At 46.3% G+C, this 12,534-nt stretch overlaps 1 protein-coding gene across 1 annotated transcript; it reads left to right on the plus strand.

Moving 5' to 3' along the window:
* LOC132420025 (serpin A11-like) lies at positions 1-11,232 on the plus strand. Its single transcript, XM_060003988.1, has 5 exons — positions 1-107; positions 3,428-4,073; positions 5,232-5,505; positions 8,297-8,444; positions 10,888-11,232. Exons 2-5 carry the CDS (start codon positions 3,431-3,433, stop codon positions 11,089-11,091), a joined length of 1,269 nt encoding a protein of 422 aa, XP_059859971.1. The 5' UTR covers positions 1-107; positions 3,428-3,430; the 3' UTR covers positions 11,092-11,232.
* Positions 11,233-12,534: the final 1,302 nt, after the last annotated feature.

Genomic DNA, 12,534 nt, shown 5'->3' on the forward strand with positions numbered 1-12,534 from the left:
CCTGACAAATATTGACTAGGCTGCCATGACCTTCAAACACTATTTTCCTGTGGGTAGGAGGTGATGCAGCGCTGAAGACCCAGGGCCCCCAGCCCAGGGACCTTGCTGTGAGTACCACGCTTGTGTCTGAAATGAAGGCCGGGGTGGCAGCTCTCTCTCCCTCTCTCTCTCTCTCTCTCTCTCTCTCTCTCTCTCTCTCTCTCACTTTGGCAGAATAAATGGGAGAACTGAGTCCCCTAAAGGAAAAAAGTGATGATGTACTCCTTCTAAGGCTTGAAGTAGGAACTTCAGGTTTTAAATAACATTTTATGGATAGCTTGGCCTTTAAATTTTTTGAGAAATTCCCAGTATTCCTCAAAAAGTTAGACAAGAAAACGGAACAATACAACCCAAAACAAAATGATAAAGTTTTTGCAGCAACTTTACTGGAAACTCTGTTATATGAAAGGGTGATGATGCAGGGACCTGGTCTGGAATTTGAATCATGCCCCTGCCACTTAATATGTGTTTCTCTCCTTAATAGGTGTTTCTCTCCAGGGATAATATTACCAAGGTCTTAAGGTTCTCATAAGGATTCAATTTAAAGAAATTAAGCAAGTTTTTCTCCACTGGGGCACTGCTGGCATTTGGGACGGACCCTTCTTCTTTGGCTGTGACTATTCTAGCATTTCGAGTGTTTTCTCTCTCCCATTAAACTCCAATAATAGCACCTCCTTCTCCAGACTTTGAGATGATCCAAATACTATCCCCGCTTCACACACATCCCTCCCCCTGCATTTGAGAACAAATCTGTCCGGGAACCAATGATACAATATAGCTAATATCCCTACCATAAAAGAAATAATAAATAGGGATATTATAATTAATTATGGAGTTCTTAATTTTCCTCTGGGATCTTTCTGGAAAAGGAATAAAGGAATAAATTGGGTGTAACTATATCCAGCCTCAGTAGAAAGGAGTGAAAATTAACACTGTGTACTTCCTATGTGCTACGTGCTATATATATATTACGCCTTATAATCCACAAGCAACCCCACCCCCAGGAGGTAGGCATTGTCATTTGCATTTTACAAATAACACACTGCAGTTCAGAGAGCTTCCTTTACATTGTATCACCCAGTGATTTAACTGCAGAACCTTGATTCAAACCCAGACCCCCTGACTTACAATTCAGTCCTCTGGGAAATAGATCCTCTGCAAGTTGGGTATCCTGGGGGTTCAGTAGGTAGAAAATGGTGGTGAGTTCATTGGGGTAAGAAGAATAAACTGGAAATAGTTTTATTACAGCTGTACTTCTAATTTTCCCCAGGAGCAGACCAATTTTTAAGTTGTTCTGCTTCCCAATATGAACAGAAATTAAGCGGGCCTACAGCAAGCTGTGCTGGAGGGGGTAGGACGTGGCATTGGGAAACTGCCTGCAGTACTTTGACCAGCAAATGTGTTTCAACGTAATAGATAACGCGGCTAGATTCGTCCCTCCTGACAACTGGCCTTGGGGGTTTGGTTGGGTATTTAGAGCACCAGGTGCTATAAATCATCTACAAAAATATGTAAGCGACCCAGAGATCATTGGTTTGGGAAAAAGGTATTAAAGGTGCTGATTAAGACACAACATTTATCAGGACAGATGAGCAACAAGGATGGGGTGATTAGCTGTGGGCAGCCGCTGTGGCAATGGGACAACAGAAGGGTCAGTTTTGAAGGGAGCGAGGGGACGAGACTCCTTACGGAGGACAGCAAGGCGGGGGATGGGGGGGTCCGAGTGTGTGCACGTGGGGACGTGTGTGTGACAAGCACATTGTCTACACGGCAGCTTCACCTTGAGCTGGAGCTTCGCTCCCAACCCTGAAGCACTTTGAACCCCTCGGTTGACACGAAGGCTCTTCTGGCACATTTTATAACTTAAAGCACAGGAGTTACTGCATTTGTTTCCTAGGGCTGCCATAACAAACTTCCACCCAGCTTAAACAACAGGAACAGATTCTCACAGCTCTGAGGACTAGATGTCCAAGATCAAGGCGTTGGCAGGGCTGGTTCCTTCTGAGGCTCTGAGGGACAGTCTGTTCCAGGCCTCTCTCTTGGCTGCTGGGGGTTTGCTGGCAATCTTTGGTGTCCCGTGGCTTGTAGAGCATCACCCTGATTGATTTCTGCCGTCATGTTTACATCTCCTTCTCCTTGTGTGTATGTCTGTGTCCAATTTCCCCTTTTTATAAAAATACCAGTCATATTAGATTAGGGCCCATATTAACCTCATATTAACTAGTTATATCTCAATGATGCTATTTCGAAACAAGATCACACTCTGACATGCTGGGGATTAGGACTTCAACATATGAATTTGTGGGACGGGGGGTACAATTTAACAGATATCTTTCCTTAAACTCTCCATCAACTAAGATACAGGTTTCAGCCCTTGCGCGTGATAAGAGGTACTCGAAATAGCAGGTTTGATGGAGACACAGTAGATCTTTCTTGTCTCTTCCCCATCCTCAGGCTCCATCCATCCTGCGGCTTTGCCACCCCTCATTCCTCATGAGCTGCGCCCACCTGCAAGGTCCCCAGGGCTGATCGTCGTATCCACACTCCAGCGAATGGAGACCAGAAAAGTAGAGGGCATTCCTCTTTCTGGGAGAGCCTGGCCTAGGAGTTCCACATATCATCCTCTCCCCTCCAGTCAGCAAGATTCTAGTTACTGGCAACACCTAGGTGTAGGGGAAGCCCAACATCACTTGTGTCACAGTGTCCTGACCATTCGTTCCATAGTATTGAGGGTTGCCCCAGTCTTTGAAAGTTAACAAGTGATTGAAAGAATGACTGGAAAGGAGAAAGATAAAAGAAAAAGAAGGAAGGAAGGAAGGAAGGAAGGGAGGGAGGAAGGAAGGAAGGAAGAGAGGGAGGAAAGATAGATGCAGGGAGGAATGCAGGCAGAAAAGACCACAGAAGTTCTTTTTTTAATAGCCCAGAGTCCTTTTCTCAGCAAAATCTTACAGGCAAATCAATATGTAAAGCAGACAAGAGGCCGCTGCTCTGACTCTAGCCTGAGGGAAAGAATCTGGAGCCCGCTGGCTCATCGCTGCCTCACCCTCTGTAGCAGGTCCTCAAACTTTTTGGCACCAGGTACCGGTTTCGTGGAAGACAATTTTTCCATGGACGGAGTTTGCGGAGCGATAGTTCAGGCGGTAACGCAGGCAATGGGGAGCGGCAGATGAAGCTTTACTTGCTTTCCCGCCGCTCCCCTCTTGCTGTGCGGCCCAGGGGGTGGGGACCCCTGCTCTACAATACCCCGCCTGACACCTCTGTGGGATCCAGTTTGGATGGGAGGTTTGCCGAACGTAAATGTAAATGTAAATTCCCTGACGAATGTAAGTGTGAAGCACTGTGAAGCTACTTATGAAGGAGAATGATGTGTTCACCATCTTGTTTTTAGAGGATGGGACCAGCGTGGCAGTGGCTGCTGGGAGCGGGGATCCTGGCCTCTGTCTACTGGCAACCCTTTCCTGCCCACGGAGATAAGAGCCTGGGGGTGCCTGAAGCTCCCCATGGCCAGCTCTCGGAAGCCCTCCCGGCCTACCGCAAAATCACACCCACCATTACCAACTTCGCTTTGCGTCTATATAAACAGCTGGCAGCAGAAACCTCAGGAAACATCTTCTTCTCCCCGGTGAGCATCTCCAGCACCCTGGCCCTGCTCTCTCTGGGGGTGCAAGCTGACACTCCAGCTCAGATCCTGGAAGGTCTCGGCTTCAACCTCACGGAGACCCCAGAAGCTGACATCCACCGGGGCTTCCAGAGCCTCATCCACACCCTTGACCTGCCCAGCCCCAAACTTGAACTGAAAGTAGGCAACTCCCTGTTCCTGGACAAGCAGCTGAAGCCTCAGCAGCACTTTTTGGGCAACATCAGGGAGCTGTACCGGGCTTTCGCTTTTTCTGTCAATTTCACGGACTCTAATACAACTAGGAGGCAGATAAATGACTTCGTGAAGAAGCAAACATATGGGCAGGTCGTGGACTTCCTGGAGGAGCTCACCCAAGACACGCTCATGGTTCTCTTGAATTACATGTTCTTCAAAGGTGAGGGCTGCCTCCGGCTCCTCCATCCCCAGCCCCGCCCCTAAAAGGCACCTATCTAGAAGCCTGTAGCTGTTTCTTCTGAAAGTTGCCTCTGTATATTTAAATAATGTTCTTATAAGGCTACTTCTTAATTTATCAATATTTGATTTCTCTTGCCATGTTTTTCCTATTCTAGTTTTATCCTGATTTTTAATACCACTGACACTCAATCTCACTTTTCTATTAATACTTCATTTTTTTAGAGAAATATTTTATTTTTTATATTATTGCCTATTTCAAACCTACAGAGATATGCAGAGAATGACAGAATCCACCATGCACTCCCTCCCACCAAGAATTAGCAAATATTAACATTTTTACTATTTACTTCAGATTTTTATTTTTTTTAAAAAATGTAATATTGCAGATACAGTTCAATTCCTTTTTAATCATCCCTTGGTCCCATTTTCCTCCTTCCATCCCCCCCCAGAGGCTACCGCTATCCTAGGGTTGGTGTGTATCCCTCACATCCATGGGTTCAACCATTACGGTCTGAGTCTGAATCATCTTTGATTCTCCAAAGGTGAGGAAAGGTCCAAGGAAAAGAGCTACCATTGACTTTCAAGAAACAAATTTCGTTGGACTGGAGCATAGAACACAATAGTGGAATGCCTAGGTGGGAGTGCTGAGAGTTGTAATAAAAAAAGTAATCAGGGGCTGTGTTGAGAACCCTAGACTTTATCTTAGGATCCCCAAATCACCAAAACGTTCAAAGCAGTGCAGTGACATACCTGTTGTAGAAAGTTCAGTCTGGCTACAATTTGGGAAATGAGAATAAGGGTGGAAGAACAGAGACAAGTTAGCTTAGTGAGATGGTTCAAAGTAAGACAGTGGTCTCAAATCAAGGTGTGGCTTTGGAGGCAGAATCAGCAGTACCTGGTCACTTGGAAGTGGGCGTGAGGGACAGGATGAACCAGCCCCCTCTCCCTGTCACCAAGATCGGTGCTGTCAGGAGGTGGTTGTCAGTGGAGATTATAAGTAGAAAGAGACGAGATACTGCACACGGGGACAAGGCTGTGGCAGATTCTGCATCTCTGACCAGTGTGGCTTAGTGCATGTCTGCCTAGACTTGCTCTCTTAGAGTGTGTTCTCATGGTTTTGTGGGTTTTTTGTTCTAAGCCAAGTGGAAGCATCCTTTGAATCGCTACCAGACCCCGAAGCAAGAGAGCTTCTTTGTGGATGAGAGGACCTCTCTCCGCATCCCCATGATGCACCAAAAGGAAATGCACAGGTTCCTCTACGACCAGGAGGTGGCCTGCACCGTCCTCCAGATGGAATACAGTGGAAACGCCCTGGCCCTGCTGATCCTCCCTGACCCGGGAAAGATGGCTCAGGTAGAGGCTGCCCTGCAGCCAGAGACCCTGAGGAAGTGGGATCAACTGCTCCTCCCCAGGTAAATGCCAGAGTGCAAGGACTTTGTTCAAGAACTCGAGCAGGCCTTGATCAGCTCCAGTTGCAAGACCCTAAGCCCTGGCTTGGCTCACTGCCCTACCAGCTAACCAACTGCGTGGTCTTGGGCAATTCTTGCTCTTCAGGCCTTGAATTTCCTCACATGTAAAATGGGGCCATGATAACCACCACATTGGTTGGTTGGAGGATTAATCGAGTTAATATGTATAGAATATGAAATTGGTACCTGGTGCAGGAGAAGTGCTCACCAGGCATTAATCATTCTTATCCCCTCCCAGACATCTTTCTGCCTTTGCTCTTCTCTTTTTCTCCAAATAATAATTTACTACCAGAAGGTAGTTAAGTGTAGGCAACAAATCAGATCAAGGACAATTATTAAGAATAATTATGACCCCCACAGAACAGTGGGTATTTCTTAAGAGTGCCTCTGTTTTAATTAAAACATTTCTTTAAAAAATTAAATACCAAGAAAAACATTGTAAAAATCAAAATGCCAATTGCCAGTTTGGGGGAATCTCTACCTACCCCCTTCCATCTCACTTGCTTTTTGGTTTGTGGTTTTTCTCACAGTGGTTTTAGCCTTTTCTGATTTCCCTAGACCCCATACTCCAGCTACCCATTCTTGAAGTGTATCTTCCTCTATGGGGCACTCTGGGATAAAATCTGGCCTCAAGTTCTAATTACCTCTTGCTGGATAACAAACCACCCCAAAATGGAATGGCTTGAAAAAACACCCATCTGGTATCTCTCTCAGTTCTGTGGTGGACTGGGCTCAGCTGGGTGGTTCTCACTTGGGTCTCCCAAGGATGGAGTCAGATGGTGGCCAGGGGGGGAATATTGAAGACTCCTCCACTCAGATGTCTGGAGGCTGGGCTGGCCGGCTGGCTGAGCTAAGGGCCGAGCAGGCACCTCTCTCTCTCTCCATGCAGCATGTCCATGAGGCTAGCTTGGGCTTCTGCACAGCAGCTCAGCACAGTTGATATTGTTATATGACAGCTCAGGGCCCCAAGAAGGAACGTTCTAAAAGGCAGGAAGTGAAGGCTCCCACTCTCTTAAGGCCTGGGCTCGGAAATTTGCCAGTGTCATTTCTGCCATATTCTATTGGTCAGATCATTCACAGGACCCACCAGATTCAAGGGACGGGGGGTGTATAGACTAAACATCTTGATGGCCATCTTTAATCCACCATCACCAACTGGTAGGCATCAGTCACCTGCATGTCCACGGGAGCCTTCTCTCAGCACCCCAGTGACATTGAGGTATCAAGGATAGAGAAAGGGTGTTTTGTTTGGGGGTAGAGATTCAAGTACCAAATAAAAGAGATACAGGTCAAGAACAGAAGCCAGGATTTAAAGTATTATTCCTGTTGTCTGTGAATCTACATAGCTCTGGTCGGTTTCTGATTCCAGCCCCATATTCCTAAGCTCCCTTGGAGTGAACCTGCCCCTTCCCCCATCACAGGAGGAAAAACTATAGGATCTTCTAGACCAGTAGGTTTTCCCTTAGGAAGGGTCTCTTTTGACCTTCCGCTTAGACCTTCAAAAATCAAAACCAATCCAAGTTATTTTTCTAAACCTCAGATGCTCCCTGATACCATTTCTTGTGCCCGAGAGTTACAATATCATGGCAGCATTTGAATGGGCTTTCAGACATGGAAAATTCAGGCTGCCAGGTTTCCCTCCATTCAGCTGTGAGAAAGATGAGTTTTTTCAGAGGAATCATGCTTCCTGGTAACTCCATTTCTTCATTTACACTGATTGAACACCTACTCTGCGTTGGGCTCTCTAACAGACACCCCTCAGCTAGACTGTGCTCAAAGCCCCCTCTGTGGTAGGGACTACTCTCCAAGTTCTACCTGTGAAAAAATTATGTCAAGTAAGCCCTGTTTTCTGTTGTCCACATTTGTTTCCTTTTTTTCACCATTCAACCCCTGACTTCCAACTACCTCCCATTTCAGTTAGACCTCAGGACCCTCATATTGGCCCAGGAGTTAAACCGGTAAAGATGCTCTAACCTGAATTAGCATCTCTAATCTGAATTCATTTGAGGCAGAAGTTTCCAAGCTGGCTATTAAATAAGCAAGCTTGCGGGTGTCATGGCAACTGTCAGACAATAATTCCAGAGGAGAATAATCCCAGGAAGAAAGGGACAGCTTTTCCATGGGTCACAAGAAACTTGTGAATGTAGCACAAGGAATATGGCAATCTGATGGCAAAGACATGACAATAACAGGAGGGACAGTTAGTCTATTGATTTGTGCCCACACTGTACATGCATGATCTCTCATCAGATCTTCAACAGGCCGTGAAGCTCAGACAGGTTAGAGATGGTGTACCTTCTATTAGGGGATTGCCAGTAGATGGATTTAGGATATAGTTCAGAATCTGAGCCAACAGAGCTTGCTGATGAATTGGATATGGAGGTGGGATAATGTTAACCGTACTTAACTTCCATGGTTATTACATGGCTTCGATCAGTGAAGCCTTGTAATCCAATGTCTGGCACCTAGAAAGCCCTCCAGAAATGTGACAAAGATGAAGACCTATGGCTATGCCAGGAGTCTTCTCAGATCCAGACACAGACTCTCTGTGAGGTCTGAAGAGAAGGAAGCTCTGGGTTGTGGAATGTCCTGGCATAGCAGGTAGTGTCATGAGAAGACTGGTTCCCACACTCTGAGAAGCACATCTCCTTCCCAAAGCTCAGGCTGCCCCCAGACATGTCAAAAGCAGCAGATAACGAGACAGCAGTGCTTCTCCGTCTGATTCTCTCCCCAGCCTGTTGGATTTGCATTTGCCAAGGTTTTCCATTTCTGGAACATATAACCTGGAAGAGATACTCCCCCATATTGGTCTCACCAGCTTATTCAACTTAGAAGCTGACTTCTCAGGAATCACTGGGCAGCTCAACAGAACTATCTCCAGGGTAAGGTGGTGAGTGTGGATGTGTATTGGCAGAGGTGGGGTGTCTTTTCTCCTTTGACATGAGGTGCATTTGAAAGTCAAGTTCCCCCCTTTTTCTATTCTGGCTTTTTAATATCACAATCTTTAAGGCTTCTTTTCATAAGCCTCTCCCTTTCCATCCCCACCCCCTTCTTCTAGACCTTTATATTCTTCAAAGCAAGGATGGAGTCTTGAATAGAGTAGACACACATTCAGGGTCATCCACAGAGCCAGAGTTTCCCCAGGTGTGGGACTAGCTTTGTTTTTATCCCTTAAACTTCCTCCGAGGGCAGGTAGTGAGACTCTATCTGCCTTTGTTATAGCTGTAGAGAGTAGTGGGCATGAACAGAAAGGATATCCATCAGTTTTGCTGCAATAACAAATGATCCCCAAATCTCAGTGCCTTTTCATCACAGAGATTTATTACCTGGCCATATGACATGTCAGAGGTGTGTCACTACCATCTGGCTACAGATCTACTTCTCATGTTTTCTTCCTTCTAGAATGTAGGTCAAAGGAGAAGCTCCTATTTGGGACATACCATTCTTATAGCAGTGGGAAAAAAGCAGAGATAATGTGCTATATCTCTTAACACTTCTCCTTACATGTGGTCTCTGTCAAGGCCACTCACAAGTCATTGGCTAAAGCAAGTCCCACAGTCAAGACCACCGTCAATGGGGTGGGCTCGTGTTCTCCTGCAGGAGGTACTGTAAGCCACAAGGCATGGGCGAGGGCTGATGAGATCCTACAGGAAGGGAGAGTTCATACTTGAGAATAATAATGCAATTTTCCACAGGAGGGAAGGCAATAAAAGATACTTCTCTGTTCTTCCATCATCTTCCTAAGATAGAGTCATTATCAGTTGGGTCTTTATTAGAAATTTCATAAGGAAAGTTTACTCTCTTTTATTTGGGAAAGACCAGCTGAGATTTGGAATGTGAAACCAAGGAACAGGGATGTGGTCGTGTGTGTGTGTGTGTGTGTGTGTGTGTGTGTGTGTGTGTGCGTGTGTGTGTATGCGCATGTGCACCCCCTGTGGAGAAGGTAAACAAAAAGAAATAGTTTAGTTTTTTACAGAATTTCTTCCACAGTGACCTCAGATGTTAGATTTATCTCTTCATAGACCTTTATGGAAATGAAAGAGACTGTGAACACCAATGTTTTTCAACTTTTTTTAGTTAAAGCCTCAGAATCCTTCCTAAGGAGTTGTGTGAAAATGAGGTTTTAAAAAAACAGAATTCTTTTCATGGAGCCCAGTGGAGGCCTCGGCACATCACACAACCTGGTTTCACTGAGCTTATTTTGAAAACCATTGATTCAGTCTGAGCGAACCATTTTTCTTTTCATGTTTTAAAAAAAAAATTTTTTTTAATTTTATTTTTTAACATATTTATTGGAGTATAACTGCTTTACAATGGTGTGTTAGTTTCTGCTGTGTAACGAAGTGAATCAGCTATACATATACACATGGCCCCATATCTCCTCCTTCTTGCGCCTCCCTCCCTCCCACCCTCCCTATCCCACCCCTCTAGGTGGTCACAAAGCACCGAGCTGATCTCCCTGTGCTATGCGGCTGCTTCCCACTAGCTATGATTTTACACTTGGTAGTGTATATATGTCCATGCCACTCTCTCACTTCATCCCAGCTTACCCTTCCCCCTCCCCGTGTCCTCAAATCCATTCTCTACGTCTGCGTCTTTATTCCTGTCCTGCCCCTAGGTTCTTCAGAACCATTTTTAAAAAGTTTCTCTAATTTATAATCATACTTGCCCTATCAAATAAGGACCTTGATCCATCAATTGCAACATTCTAAACTGCAAATCTTTTTTAAGCTGGGAGCACCTTTCATCATATCTCTAAAATGCGAGTGCTTTTTTTTTGGAGCTCCTAATCTAATTGGGATATATGTATACATATGGCTGATTCACTTTGCTGTATGGTATAAACTAACACAATATTGTAAAGCAACTATACTCCAATAAAAAATAAATAAATAAAGCCAATTAGGTGAGCAAGCTATTTTAAAGATGAGAAAACTGAGGCTAAGAGAGGGCAAATGCAGCTCGTAGCAGAAAATGTCCTTGGGTCTGTGCCACGTGCACCCAGGTGCTTGGGAAATGCCCCTAAAAGTCGCTGTTGGGTTTTTGCAGCCTGGTGCATTCTCAGGTAGCCTTCAGCCCTGTTCAGGCCCATCTGTCTCCCCTTCAAAGAACAAACAGCACGGTCAGGGTGACTCCCCAGGAAATGATGGAGGCGGAGAAACTGGGACGGGGCGGGAAATGAAATAAAGGTTGGAGTGCTGCCTGGGAAGGTGGGACCTGAACGGGGTGACTCCGCTTCCATCTCCCTCGTGTCGCGTGAGGTGGCATCAGCCCCTGGAAACGCCCTGCCCCGATGCTGTCTCTGCTCCTCTTCTCTCCTTCTAGGTGTCACACAAGGCGGCAGTGGATGTGAGTGAGCGGGGAACAGAGGCAGGTGTGGCCTCCGGCCTCCTCTCCCAGCCCCAGTCTCTGAACGCAACGTCGGCCCCACACGCCCATTTCAACCGACCTTTCCTGGTGCTGTTTTGGGAGGTGACCACCCAGAGCCTACTCTTCCTGGGAAAAGTCGTCAACCCAGCTGCGGGGTGACGGTGGTAGGAGGCCAGGGGGTGTCCTGTCCCCTCCCTGAAAAACAGGAAGGCCAGCGCCAGCCTGCATCTCAGGGTTGCTCTGAGGACCATTTAATCAGTGTGCAAAAATGCTAATAAAGTTGGCCTTGGGTTTTGTGAACAGTGAGGGGCGATGCTTACGGGGCGGGCGGGGTGAGCACGCACAGCAACGGTCAGTCATTCACTCTACAATCTCCTCCAATCTATTGTCAACTGTGGTTAGAAATTTGGAGGTGAGAACAGCCTCCGATTATGGTCTCCTCAGAGACGTCCACCACTTCTGCCGCCACTGCTGGTCTTTCCTGAGTGTCTTTTGTGTCCTAGGAAAAGGCACAAAGGATATCAGGAGGAATAAGCGAGCCTCTCACTTCATAGTGGCCGATCTTGGCTATGCAGCAAAGTGAGGTCATCCTGAAACGTCATTGCCTCGATGTCAGGAGTTAGTTCACCTCGAGAGGAGAATGAAGCCAGGGCAGGGGCTCTAAGACATGTTCTATGAAAAGAAAGGGATGTGAGGATAGGCCAATGCAACAATGGGCCAATCCAGAAACGGAGGTCAAACGCCCAAGGACAACCCCAAGATCAAAGAAAGTGGAAGGGTTGACATGGCCTCGTGAGACAGTGGGCTTAAGGCACAATCTTGGTCAGTGGGATGAATGTGGGGGCAGTATTCAGAGGCAATGATGCATTGCTTAGAGGTCAGAAGTCCTACTCCCACAAGTGTGCCCCCCAGTCTTAAAAAGGCATCAATCTGGAAGTGGTGGGGAAACTCAGAAATGCCATCTTAGCTGCATGTATGTACCATACATGTGACAATACATCCCCACAATGAAGTCATTGTCGAGACCTAGAGGGTGGCTGTGTGTGGTACATGTCTAGGAAGAAGCTGTACCAAAAATTGCAAGTGGTAGAACTCCCCCATGCCCACCCAAAGGAGGCAAGACTTGAGTTGGGTCTTGAAAACAAGGGAAGCCTTAAATAAAGGGAAAGAGGGTAAGATAGTCCCGGAGAGGGCGGAAGAGACACACTATGGGCAAAGGCCACCAGGGAAAAGAAAGAAAAATGTATGTTCTAAGAAGAGAAAACCAGTTTTGCAGCAACAGAAAGTTCATGTAGGGTCACAATGGAAGGTCATGCTGGAGAGGAATTTGGAGGTAAAGGGTTGGAGGCTTTGGATGCCAGCGTTGAGGCAGACTTCCGGACACTAGTGAATTCTTGCCACCTCCCACTGGTCAGCCAACCTTGGACATGATGCTTGATCCCGCTGTGCCTCAGTCTCTTCTGAAGAATGGAAAACATAAAACCTAAGTTACAGAATTGTGAAAATCAAATGAGATCACGAATGTGAAGTATTAAGCACCTGGTAAACCGTAGGTGCTCAATGAACATTTGTTCATCTCCACCCTATTCTTTTGGCTGCCCC

This window comes from Delphinus delphis, chromosome 2 (genome assembly GCF_949987515.2).
Source record: "Delphinus delphis chromosome 2, mDelDel1.2, whole genome shotgun sequence".
NCBI classification, from domain to species: domain Eukaryota; kingdom Metazoa; phylum Chordata; class Mammalia; order Artiodactyla; family Delphinidae; genus Delphinus; species Delphinus delphis.